The sequence below is a fragment of the Moschus berezovskii genome, chromosome 8, assembly GCF_049115385.1.
Source record: "Moschus berezovskii isolate FMDL1 chromosome 8, NW_MosBer_1.0, whole genome shotgun sequence".
Lineage (NCBI taxonomy): Eukaryota > Metazoa > Chordata > Mammalia > Artiodactyla > Moschidae > Moschus > Moschus berezovskii.
Window position 1 is genome coordinate 51,662,652 of NC_142467.1, and position 13,710 is coordinate 51,676,361.

General features: G+C 39.1%; 1 protein-coding gene across 4 annotated transcripts in view; it reads left to right on the plus strand.

The window, feature by feature from the left end:
* HTR4 (5-hydroxytryptamine receptor 4) overlaps positions 1–13,710 on the plus strand; it is a 202,444-nt gene that overhangs the window by 132,417 nt on the left and 56,317 nt on the right. For 2 of the 4 annotated variants that reach the window (XM_055430905.2, XM_055430903.2), the window contains exons 5-7: positions 6,718–6,871; positions 7,835–7,876; positions 10,169–10,737. In XM_055430905.2, coding sequence (XP_055286880.2) covers positions 6,718–6,871; positions 7,835–7,876; positions 10,169–10,737 — 765 coding nt within the window. The remainder of the gene's footprint in view (positions 1–6,717; positions 6,872–7,834; positions 7,877–10,168; positions 10,738–13,710) is intronic. The other 2 variants (XM_055430908.2, XM_055430907.2) reach the window with 1 other exon arrangement.

The window sequence follows — 13,710 nt, forward strand, 5'->3', positions numbered from 1 at the left end:
ATGGTGGGTAAAGTGGAAGGTAATATTCTAGGCTTCTCTGATCTGTATAGAATACACCAGAGAATTATGCTGTCCTTATAGCTACCATTCTTAACAGGTAATGGCACACTAAGACATACAGAGGACAGAGTCCCTGCTGTTGGTGAAAATCACCTCCTCTAGGCCAGAGTTTTTCAACTGCAGCACTACTGTCATTGTAGATCAGATGACTCTTTGTTGTAGCAGGGTGTCTTGTGCATTGTAAGACATTTGGCAGCATTTCTGACCTCTGCTCCCTGAATGTCAGTAACATCACCCTTTCCAATTATGACAACAAAATATGTCTCCATACATTGCAAATTATACTTTGGTATGAAGAATCAACCTGAGTTGCATGCAACTGGGCATATGTTTACCTGCAGAAAAATAAAACTCAAGAGAAACGTAAAAGCTCTCCTTAGGTATCTAGGACCACTGTGCAGAAGGAGAATTAGAGATAGAAATTTTAGTTTGAGATGGAGGGTAAAACTGGAAGTTACCGAAAATCAGTTTTGAAGGAGACCTTTTTAACTTTGGGATAGTCTTAAGTTTAGAGTGTACTGTTGTAGGACAGGCTTGGATATTCTTCATTTTAGAAGAGATCTGGGGACTTGGGGATTTTGAGGATCCTTCAAGTTTTGAGATTCAACATTTTTTATGTTTTGATTGGTTTTTAAAATGGCTTGTAAAGAATTAGAATAATCCCTTGGGGGTTTCAGGGGAGTGACAGAGTTAAGTGATGGTAATGAGTTCAACATCCTGGCCCTTGTGTCAGGCTGCCTGGGCCAGATCCCAGTTTGGTTCTTAGCACCAGTGGGACCTTGGACAAATCTTGACACTTCTCTGTTTCCTCATATGTGAAATGGGTGCATTTATAGTTTCTTTCTCAAAAGTAGTTGTGAGGAGGACCAAATGAGATTATACAAGTAGGAAATTTCCTTGGTAAGGAAATGAAGAGTAGCTCTTATTATTAACTCAGCATGCTTTTCATAAACTGCAAATAACTTGCAATTTTAACTAGCTATTTCTGTCAATGTTGCACATGTGTTTGGGGGGCAGTTCATTATAGGAAAAATATGTTTGTTATTAACACTGGTAATATAATCCAAAAGTAAGTATTAAAAGCAACCATGATAGGTAAAAATCAAGTTTTTTTATATCTATCTGGTCCTTGATCTACAAACAAAGCTAGAATGTTAAAGAAACTCCCTCCATTAGTCAATTAATAGTGGAATTCAATTTTTATTCATCATTTTTTTCAGTGATATTGATTTTCACATAATTTACATATTTCAGGAGGATGTTTATTTTTCTGGATTCTTTGCTAGAAAGCAAAGATTGGAGAGATATGAGGAAAGAAATTAGAAGGATGTGAGGTGGCTTATTTATGACAGCTGTCTCAAAGGCACCAAGGCCTTGGTAAGAATCTTGGGCCCACAAAGTCAAGTGAGCGCTCTAATTTGAGCTCCAAATAAAAACCTTATGGTTTTTAGTCTTAAAGTCTCTATTCCATGTCACTTAAAAATCACATTATTTTTATTGTAGGACATGACACCAAATTGAAAGTGTGGATGAGAATATTTAAGTAAAACACATACATAGACACAATTTAGTATTTTTGTTAGTCATCCTTACCTGTAATTCGCAATTTCAATATAGTTTGGAGAAGGCAATGGCACCCCACTCCAGTACTCTTGCCTGGAAAATTGCATGGCTGGAGGAGCCTGATAGGCTGCAGTCCATGGGGTCACGAAGAGTCAAACATGACTGAGTGACTTCACTTTCACTTTTCACTTTCTCGCATTGGAGAAGGAAATGGCAACCCACTCCAGTGTTCTTGCCTGGAGAATCCCAGGGGTGGGGGAACCTGATGGGCTGCCATCTATGGGGTTGCACAGAGCCGGACATGACTGAAGCGACTTAGCAGCAGCAGCAATATAGTTTAGAAAAAATAAAATTATTTTTCCCCTTTACTTATTGTTAATTTTTATAGTAGGAAATAAAGGATTTTTCCTAGGCTTGCTCCACCACCTAACAGTAGTTTGTGTGTGTGTATGTTAGTTACTCAATTGTGTGACTCTTTGCAATCTTATGGACTGTACCCCACCAGACTCCTCTGACCATGGGATTCTCTAGGCAAGAATACTGGAGTGGGTAGCCATTCCCTTCTCCAGGAGATCTTTCCAGCCCAAGGACTGAACCTTGGTCTCCTACATTGCAGGCATATTCTTTACCATCTGAGCCACCAGGGAAGCCCGCATCTCACGTCATGCAAGAGTAACTTTCTACAGCTGTCTGTGCATGAAACCGTCACTATGTCCTACCTTATCCCTCTGGGATATGAATGTTCCAAGCAGCTTTATTCCAGGCCCTCATTGTTCAGGGCACAGACTGTGTATGTAAATGTGTAAGGGATAGGTAAGATGTGTACTGCATCCACAGGATGCCTCTGAAAGTTGAATTTCAAAATGAAACCTGTCACCATTATTTCTGTAACAGCAGCTCCAAGTAGCCAAGGGCAATGCAAGTTGAGCAGCTCAGTGGTCAAGAATCCACCTGTCAATGCAGGAGATGCAGGTCCAATCCCTGGGTTGGGAAGATTCCCGTGGAGAAGGAAATGGCAACCCACTCCAGTATTCTTGCCTGGGAAATCTCATGGACAGAGGAGCCTGGCAAGCTACAGTCCATGAAATCACAAAAGAGTCAGAATCGACTTAATGACTAAACAACAACAATGCAAATTAATGCATTGAACGTTTGGACAGCAGAACTTGGGGAGATCTTATTGCCCACATGATATTCATCATGCTGTGAAAGTAGACAATCACCTTGGCCAAACTAGGCTTAGAAAAGAAAGTGAAAGTGAAAGTCATCAGTTGTGTCTGACTCTGTGACCCCATGGACTCTACAGTCCATGGAACTCTCCAGGCCAGAATACTGGAGTGGGTAGCCTGTCCCTTCTCCAGGGGATCTTCCCAACCCAGGGATCGAACCCAGGTCTTCCGCATTGCAGGTAGATTCTTTAACAGCTGAGCCACAAGGAAAGCTCAGGAATGCTGGAATGGGTATCCTTTCCCTTCTCCAGAGGATCTTCCCAACCCAGGAATTGAACCAGGGTCTCCTGCATTGCAGGTGGATTCTTTACCAACTGAGCTATGAATGAGCACGATTATAACCTTGTGGTCATAGTCCTTTCCAGTAAATTCTATTGTCTTCCCAACATAATCCTCTAAACATACAGATCTACTTATGGAAATCAGAAGAATCTTCATCTTGCCTCTTCAAACATACCTTTTGTCCTATGAAATATTTGATTTGGTTTTGTCTTTTTGAATTGTGGGATCTATATGACAGTGGAGATCCAACCAAATTCCTAGAGTCTCTTGTCTTTACCCAATATCTTGGTACCTGTTCTAAACCTCAAAAATCATGTTATTCAGCGAAGATAGGGAAGCACTTTTTTTCAGTTATCTTTTGATTGCCTTCTTTGGGTTGATGTATGAAGAGATGCTATAATTTGAGCTTTGACCTAGAGGTGTAGTGAATAAAAATGAAAGCATTCTTACTTAGAACAAAGTTTCTATGAAGGACATATCTGGCATTCAGAACCATTTTCACTGAGGCATGGTACTTTGGTTACAAGTAGCAGAAACTTCTTTTAGCCAACTTTATTAGGTTTTGCTAGAGCTGTCATAACAAAGTACCACACACTGAGTGGCTTGGAACAACAAGATATTTATTATCTCAGTTCTAGAGACTGGACATCTGAAATCAAGGTGTTAACAGGTCCCTGTTCCCTGTGAACCTGTAGGGAAAAGATTCTTCCTTGCCTCTTCCTAGCTTCTAGTGTTTTGCTAGCACTCTTTGGTGTTTTTCTGACTTGCTGAAGCATCATTTCAATCCTCTGTCTTCACATTGCCATTTTGTCTCTGAGTGTGTCTGTCTTGTCTAACTTTCCATTTTTATACGGATTTCAGTCATGTTGGAATAAGGCCCATCCTAACCACCTCATTTTAGTTTTATTACTTCTCTAAAGAACCTGCTTTACTTCTGTAAAGAACCTGCATATTCCAAGGCACTGAAGGTTTGGATTTCAGCGTATCTTTTGGGAGATGGAAATGCATTTCAACCCATAACATCAACTGCAAAAAAGGGATTTTAGTGGAAAGATATGGGGTGGCTTGTTTAATTGAAGGAAGAACTAAAAAATTGAGAACCTAAAGGGGCAAGAACATGACTGCCCAAATATCTAAGAAGCAGGAGCTGCTCTCAGTCCTGCTGAGAGTAGGAGGCAGCTATGGGAATTGAGGGACCTTTGCTGACTTTCCCATCTTCACATCACTCTGTGTGACATTCAGAGTTCCAGGAAAATGTCTGATTAGGTCACTCCCTGGCTGGAAAAGTCAGAGTCACATCATTTATTTTCCCAACTATACAACAGTGAAAGAGAATTCCCAAAGGACTTGGGATGCTAGTACCAAGAAAAAAGAGGGAAGATGGTAAATGTACAAAACCTCTATATAATCTAGCTAATCTAGGCCCTATAGCAGGAAGTGAGGAAGGGAGCAAATTTTGAAAAAAAAAAAAATTATGTTTTCATGTACTCCAAATTCATCAACCTTTTGTAAGTAAACCTCTGATGATTATTAATGCAGCCATTCAGAAAAATTTGCCTTCCTTATATAAGTCAAGAGTGTGAAGAGAATTCCACTTAATCGTGATTCTTTCCTTACTGAGTTGGCCTTAGTTAGATTTGGCTACCACGTCAGTTTTATAGATAAAGAAAATGAGTTCCTGAGTAATTCCCTCTCCCATTCTTTGGTTTGTTGTTCTTTGTGCTCTGGTCCAGATCAGGACACTCCACTGTCTTGCTGGGCACAGGGAGTTCCCTGACACAATGTGGTCAGTTACTCTTTGATGCCTTAGAGGGAAGGGTATAATTCTCCCCTCCCAGATCCTATGGCATTCTCTTCTCATGCTCCAACACTAGGCTCTCCTTCTCATTTCACCCTCTCTCCCAACTCATCCTACCACCAGCTTTTCAAAGAATATAGCCTTTGTTCTATTAGTTAGGCTTTGAATTAAGAAAAGAAAGGAAGAGGTGGTAAAAATTAACAAAGTGAATTGAATAAAACGAAGGGTATAAGGGGGTGGCTTATCATTAAATGGTACAAAATCTTAAAGAATAGATTTAGCCTCCAGGCTGTCTTTTTGCATTTTTTTCTTTTACTTTTCCAAAGACAAATGGCTGATAGGCTTACCATGATATTTTACTTGTTGTCAGATTCAGTGAACTGTCTGGGCATGGAAGTAATGGTCTCCAAGATTGGAACAACATACAAGGAGCAATCTAGGAGTTAGAGGCCAGATCATTGAGTGGGGCAAGTTGTACCTCTCTCTCGAGATAAGAAGAAAGCTAGTACCATAGGCAGGACTTCCTTGGTGGCTCAGACGGTAAAGCATCTGTCTACAATGCAGGAGACTCAGGTTCGATCCCTAGGTCAGGAAGATCCCCTGGAGAAGGAAATGACAACCCACTCCAGTACTATCGCCTGGAAAATCCCATGGACGGAGGAGCCTGGTAGGCTACAGTCTATGGGGTCACAAAGAGTCAGACATGACTTCACTTTCACTTTCAGTTAACATAGGCAGAATCTGAGCTCTGGAAACCATGAGCAGAGAGTCCCCTGAAAAAGATGAGACCCTGATAAATGGGAATGAGATGGTCTTTACCAGTAGGTAGGAAATGATGGAGCAGGAAATATTTGAAGCTTTACTTTCTTGGCATCAGAGAAACAATTAAATGCTTCAGTCCAGAAATAACACATGTCGATTTTATTCAAGACTCAGGCCAAAACAGTCAATTGGCCCTACTCAACCACAAGGAGGCCAGGAACTGGACATATGTAGCAAACAGCAGTGATGATTTCCACTTGTCCGAATGCAAACACCAGGTTCCTCCCCCTCAGGCTCTATTTCAGGAGATCTTTGAAATCTGCATTTTAAGCATATCTCCAGGTGAGTCTGATACAGAGAAGAAGCGCAGAATCCCTGGACCAAAATTCAAAGAACACTTGACTTAGAGCATCAACTCAGTATAGGTAGGTATCAAGAGGATGGGGGCAAGTGTGAGATACTGTTCTTAGAGCTCAGACGTAGGGCCAACTCTGGGTTTCCTCACGTTGTTGTCCAAAGGACTGCATACATCTGGACGCAGATGCCCAGGGAGCTGGGCAGTAGCCTTTAAAATTCCTAGGCCTGAGGGTAGTGTTAGATCTGTGCCTGAGACAGGGCAGACTCTCAGGTATATGTTGGGTTTCGCAGGTATTGGGAGACGAAGAGGGCTATGGGACCAATGTCTGGTAATGGTTCTCATATGTGTGATCTAAAGTTTATAGCATCGGAAACTTACTGGACTATGCAATATTTTATTGTACAATTGCTTTTTATTTTCTCTGTTCTTCTCCCACTTCTCTCTCCCTTCCTCTACTCCTCACTCCATCCAATTTCCCCCTTCTCATTCTTTTCTCCTCCTCCTTTATTTTCATTTTCTATGTCCCCCTCTAACTTTCCGCTTTCCCACTGTTTGCTCTTCTTATTTCCCTTCTCCTCTGTACTTCTCTCTCATGACTTATGCCTCCTCCTGCTCCCTCTCATCTATCCTTTCACTTGGTACCACCCCCTCTGTTCTCTCTCCAGGTATTATGCCATCTGCTGCCAGCCTTTGGTCTACAGGAACAAGATGACCCCTCTGCGCATCGCATTAATGCTGGGAGGCTGCTGGGTCATCCCCATGTTTATCTCTTTTCTCCCTATAATGCAAGGCTGGAATAACATTGGAATAATTGATTTGGTGAGTACTCATGCAGACCGTATTGGTTTACTGTCTGACTAACTTTGTTTGCTTGGGATTCTAAATAAACAAACAATGTCAGGTTAGGTGGGTATCCTAAGAAAGATCCTGACAGAGTAACAGCAGTAACAACAACAAGAAAAAGCAGGCTAACATTTTTGAAAGTTTACTGTATGCCAGAGAGTAGTACACTAAATGCATGTAGTCCTGACGGCAGCATCCCTTTGGGAAAATTATAATAATTTCCCCCCATTTCACAGATGAGAAAACTCAGGTTCAAAAATGGTGAAGTAATATGCCTGTGCATTCACAGCTAGTGAAGAGCAGAACAGGCATTCAAAGCTTAGCAGACAAACTCCAGAGCCTGAGGGATGTGATGTATCCCAAGAGGCCTTCATCTCATTTCATGCTGAGACCCTTTGAGACTTATGGTGACCCACGGAAAACCTGTCGTGGGGGTGGAGGTTTCCAGAGAATGTATAGTCCTGGAGTCCAGAGAACTGGACCCTGAGCCCAGGTCTGTCACTGAGCCACTTCCTGAAGGGCTGTGATGAGAAAATCCTTGGGTCCTCACTGGGAACAGTGTCTTTGAGCAGTGCAGGAAAACACAGGTTGCAGGCATCTGTCAACTCCTGTCTAGATGTTCTTGGAGAGTTTCCAACTCTGACATTGTTTTCAATATCAAACTTGCATTGAAGATTGAAAGCTATGGTCTGGATCCATTAGTAGGGCTATATATATATATATATATATATATATATTTTTTTTTTTTTTTTAAATTTTCTCCCCACCTAAGGAAGTTGTCAGGCAGTCACTTTAAGATGGATCCCAGGACTCTGACCAGGGAATGGGGAGGAGAGATTGAGAGTGATCTCTGACCCAAGAGGACCAGTCAGATGGGAGCTGCCCCTTCCTCTCTCCATCCCATTCCTAGTCCCTAATCTTGCCTTATTCTTTGTCCAGGAAAGGATATCCAAGCCAAGACTGGGCCAGGATTTGCATGTGGTATGTCAGAACGAGAGTTCCTTGGGCTTCTGAGAGAAATGCTGGGGACAGAGGAGTGGAGAAATGAAAGGGGATCCGTACAAGGGAGACTGTATGGATATTTTTTTAAAATCCTATCCCTTTTCTTTCAAGCTTTCAGTTTTATCATTCTTGGGGGAAATGAAATTCAAATTTCTAATAATGGGTAGATAAATATAATGCAAATGTTGAACACTTACTGTGTACCGAGCCCTGTGTTCATTTAATCATTGTCTCACTCAGGACTCACAACAGTGCTGTGAAGTAATCCTGTCATCATCCTCAGGAAACTGAGGGTCAACGAGGTTAAGTCACTTTGGTAGGGAGTGGTGGTGACTAGAGCTAAGCCCAGGCTTACTGGACCCAAGAGTCTATGTCCTTATGTTTGTGCTAAACTTAATCCCTAATGAAGAAGACCTTTGAAAGTATAAGCTTCTGTGCATCAAAATTTGTAACAAGGACTTAGCACTCTTACCTTTTGACGTAGAACTTCCAAGAGAAATAACCTAGTGAACTGTGTTCTTTTGTGACAGTGAGATAGAAGCATCCCCTGTTTAATTCATGTAACTGGGGAATGGGGCATCTGCTTACTATTAACATGCTTAGTGTTTGCTCCATGATATTGTAATTGCATTTCATATCTTTCACTCATTTGCGCATTGATTGGCCTAGAATGAAACTAGTGTAATCCAGGTGTTCATTAAACATGTGTAGTGGATCCTTGTTATTCATGGTAATAAGTTGCTGCAAATACTGAATTAGCAAATCATGAATCTTTGTTCCTAGGTGAAATATAGGATTAGGTTCCTGTGACTTGAGGCAAGTAATACTGAGATAAAAAGATTTTATTATGATAAAAATGTCAATTCAATAAGAAGGTATACTATAACCTTACAATATACTATAAGACAAGATACTAAATGTGTACACAATGAATGAAATAACATATTATTTATCATACATATTTTTATTCATATCTCTATTCATATGTATGTTCACACTGGATGCAGGCTGACCTCAGGAAGGGAATTGTCATTGGGTTACACAACTCTCTTCAACCAATATCTATTCCTAGAGAAGACTGATAACTAAGAGCCATCAGCATGCAAAGTTTATAGGTGGAAAAAAAGTCTTTCAGTTCCTAAGATGAATCTAGTATATCACAGTATTCAAGGGGAGTAAGGTTTATACCATTAATATAACACTATATGCCACTGTATGAATTAAAGAAAGAAGAGAAAACCCACCTGATCATCTTATTACTATCAAAAATACATTGACAAAATTCAATATGCAATCATAATTTAAAAATTTTTTCATCAAAGTAGGAATAGAAGGGAGTTTTCTCAAACAGGAGGGCATTGACAAAAAACTGACAGCAAATGTCATACTTAATAGTAAAATATTGAAATCTCCCCTCCTAAAACTGGGACTGGAAAAATGGTGTCCACTGTTACCATTTTTATTCAGTATTGTACTAGAGATCTTATTAAGTTCAACATGCAAGGAAAAATGGTATTAAGACTAGAAAGATAGAAATGAAATTGTCATTATTTGCAGATCACATGATTATTCATGGAAAACATTCAGAAGAATCTAAAGATGAAATATGAGTTACTAATTTAACAAAATTGTTGAATACATAGCCAATATACAAAAATTTTTCAGAGTTCTGCATATTAGCAGTAGACAGTTTAGAATACAAATTTAGCATAGTAGTATTTGCATTAGAATGAAAATGCAAATATTTAGGTTAAATCTGGCAAAAGATGTTTATACAAAGGTATAAAATATTACTGAAATAAATTCTGAAAGACTTACATAAAGAGAAAGAATTATCATGTTTATGAATTAGAAATCTTAATATTGAAAACATGTCATTTTTCCTCAGTCATGCTATTCTAATTCCTATCAAAATTCTAGAAGATTTTTATGGAAATGCTGAGATATAAGAAGACCCAAAGCAGCCAAAAGCATATTCCTTTTCTACCATCATGGTTCTATATGCTGTAGGCTTATTAGAAGAAAAACAAAAGCTTTGCTGATAAACCTTTTTTATTTTCTTTCCCTTCACCCTTTTCTTTTATCCATCCCTCCCTTTCCTTCTCTATTCCTTTCCTTTCTTTCGACCTTCCAAATCCTCCTTTTCTCTTCTTTTTTATCCTTTGTATTTTCTTACAATTTTTCTCATTCCTCTCCTGCTTCTTCCTATTCACTTTTTTCTTCCTTTCCCCCCACCCTACTTCTTACTTCCTCTTTCCCTCTAACTCTCAGATAGAAAAAAGGAAGTTCAATCAGAACTCTAACTCTACGTACTGTATCTTCATGGTCAACAAGCCCTACGCCATCACCTGCTCTGTGGTAGCCTTCTACATCCCATTTCTTCTCATGGTGCTGGCCTATTATCGCATCTATGTCACAGCTCAGGAGCATGCTCACCAGATCCAGATGCTGCAGCGGGCAGGAGCCCCCACCGAGGGCAGGCTCCAGCCAACAGACCAGCATAGCACTCACCGCATGAGGACAGAGACCAAAGCAGCCAAGACTCTGTGCGTCATCATGGGTTGCTTCTGCCTTTGCTGGGCTCCATTCTTTGTCACCAATATCGTGGATCCATTTGTAGACTATACTGTTCCCGGGCAGGTGTGGACCGCTTTCCTCTGGCTTGGCTACATCAATTCTGGGTTGAACCCCTTTCTCTACGCCTTCTTGAATAAGTCTTTTAGACGTGCCTTCCTCATCATCCTCTGCTGTGATGATGAACGCTACCGAAGACCTTCCATTCTGGGCCAGACTGTCCCCTGTTCAACCACAACCATTAATGGATCCACACATGTGCTAAGGTGAGTGCTTTGGGGCTTGTTAGATTTTGATCACTTGCATGATTCAGAAGAGGTAACTTTCGAGTTTTCTGTTTCCAGATGGATTATTCTTAAAAATTTGTGTAGTATTTTCAAAGATTAAAATAAACGTCTCCCATCTGTTAATGGAATAGAGCAGTGGATAAGCGCTTAGGCACTGGGGGACAATGACCTATTCAAATCCAGCCTCCAGAGTTCTTTGACTTCAGGCAAGTCATTTAACCATTCTGAACCTTTAAGTTCATTTAAAAAATGAAAATCATAGTCACAATTTCTACATCACAGTGCTTTTTTGAGAATCATATTAGCTACTATGTATAAAGCATAGTACAGAATCTGACACCTAGTAAGAATATAGTATATATTACACAGGTACTATTTTAGGGTAGTAATTAAAGCCATAGTAAAATCATCTTTATTTTAAATCTCAGTGCCACTACTAATCATTTGCATAATCTTTCTTGATTTTTACTTTTTTCAACTGTAAAAAATGGTAATAATTATAACACCATCATATAGGACTTTTATGACAGTTAGGGGTAATATATTCATATAGGGCCTGACACATAGAAAGTGCTCGTAATACTACTAATAGTATTGTAAATATTAGTAGGAGTAGAACTAATAGCATATAACCTGATACCATAACATGGCTATAAAATAACATGATAAGCTAAAATAAAACAAACAAAGTGATAAATGTGCAATAGTAATGCCATGTGATAAATGATATAATGGAAGTATGGACAACATCGACTGGGGATATGAGTAGGAAAGAAGCTGATTTGGTTAAGGGAATGAGGGAAAACTTCACAGAACAGCATTTTATAAGAATTCTAGACTTGGAGGAGATGTCAAAGAAGGCATTCCAGATAGAATGAGCAGCATGAGGAAGGCATTGGAATATGAAAGACTGTGGAAAGGTCAGGTGATTTACCCAAGGTCACATAGTTTGATGGAGGTAGGAGAAAATTTGGAGGTGAATTTCAGTGACTAGGCATGATGCCTCTTTCCAAACTCTGATACTTTTCTTGCTACCCTGGCTTACAGTTGTTCTTAGCTGTGAAAAGCCATGTGTGATAAGTACATTTATCCTTTAGCAAAGATGAATCATCAACAACATTTTTTTCCTTTGTCCTGAGATGCACAGAAATTTCCACAGAGCAGTTCCTTCTCTGAGACAAGCATTTAATTTTTCTGATGATGACAATATTTAGCTGTTTTGGCAGCTGAAAATTGGGGACTTTTCATTTGCATGTGTAAGAAAAGAAGAAAACATAGGAATTTCTATGAAATATCAATATTTTGCTTCAGTGTGAACAGACTTGTAGTTAAATCCTAGTATCATGCTGAGATTCCAGCTGGTGGAAAAGCATCAAAAGATACTCCTATAGGCTGGCATTCTTATTTATTAATAATTATTGTGCCTTCCTGAGTGTTGCAGAAAGGATCTTACAGTAAAGTGAAGTTTGTGTATAAGAACTAACTTCCGTGTGGGTGCCAGAGAGCTTTTAGTTATTTAAGCTTAGTTGCCTACTTCTTAAGAGAGTCTGTTCTAGCAGTGCCTTTACTAAGACAGTTGTTTGGTGCCTTTTGCCCACAGTAACAGTCGTAGAGTTTAGGGTTCCTAGGGTAGTTCAGGAAACCTGTTTTACTAATACTGTATTATTTTATTCCTCCTGCTTTTGGAAATCTGCAGCATGATTGTTAAGCAGAGAGAGCAGTTTAGAGATGGCTTATGTGTATATTCTTCACACTTTGTTCCTTACATTTATTTCTTCCTGAGGCCATGAAAAGTACAGGAAATTGGTATCAAGTATTTTACTGTGGAGGTGAAGAATCTTATAAGAGTGGAGGTAGCCTATACAGAGAAGAGAAATCTATATGAAACTTGAATCCACTAGAGTGTAAGCCTTGCAAGGACAGGAATCCTGCCTGTTTTATTTTCTGCAACATAACAAATGCACAGTATGCTGCTTGATGGATAGTTTTAACAAATCATAAAATTAATTCTCCAGACTGACTATTTTAACTCAATCTAAGAAAAATGTGTGTTTTTCCTAAAAATCCCACAAGTAGGACATCAACAAATTCAGATGAATGAATGAAATGTAAAACCTGTAGCAATGAAAATAAAGTCAGCTTCTATCCAGCCCCTAGACAACAGTTACCACTAGTCTATAATCTTTTCAATGCATTTACAAACATTCATAAAAACATACAGATTCACAGATTTTTCTCCCTTCATTTTACATAAATGGAGCCATTCTGTGTGTACCTTTCTGGACCGTTCTTTTTATTCTTTAACAATACATTTTAGAGATCATCCCACTCAGACATATAGATCTAACTCATTATTTTTAACTGTTACATAATCTTATGTACTAAAAATACGTATTACATTTTATTTAATTATTTCCCATTAATGGATATGTAGGTGTCTCCAATCTTTTGCTGTTACAAACTGTACTATTTTTAATGCCCTGAAACACATTTCTTTGTGCATGTGCCAGTATTCCTTTCAGGTAACTACTGAAAGTGAAACCGCACTATTGATAATTATGTGCATTTAAGAATGCTATGCTTCCCATAAAACCGACCTCCCAGAGCACCATAGTACTGTGCATTTTCATCAGGAGGCTGTGAGAGTATCTGCTACTCTTTCCACTCACTGGATATTATGCATCTTTTATTAATATACTACTTTGAAATATGCTCTTTCATTTTATTTGCATTTCCCAGATGATTTGATAGATTGGCCCTTTTTTAAATTAGTTATTGACTGCACCTTCCTATATTTGGTACTTTCTCTGAAAACTATGTTCTGTTTTTCTGATTAATTTCTGGGTGTTCTTTATTATATTCCAAATAGTAATCCTTTGTTAGATAATTTGCAAAAACATAATCCCATCTTCTGCTTGATTTTGAACTTTGGTTAGCTTTTTTCTTACGGAA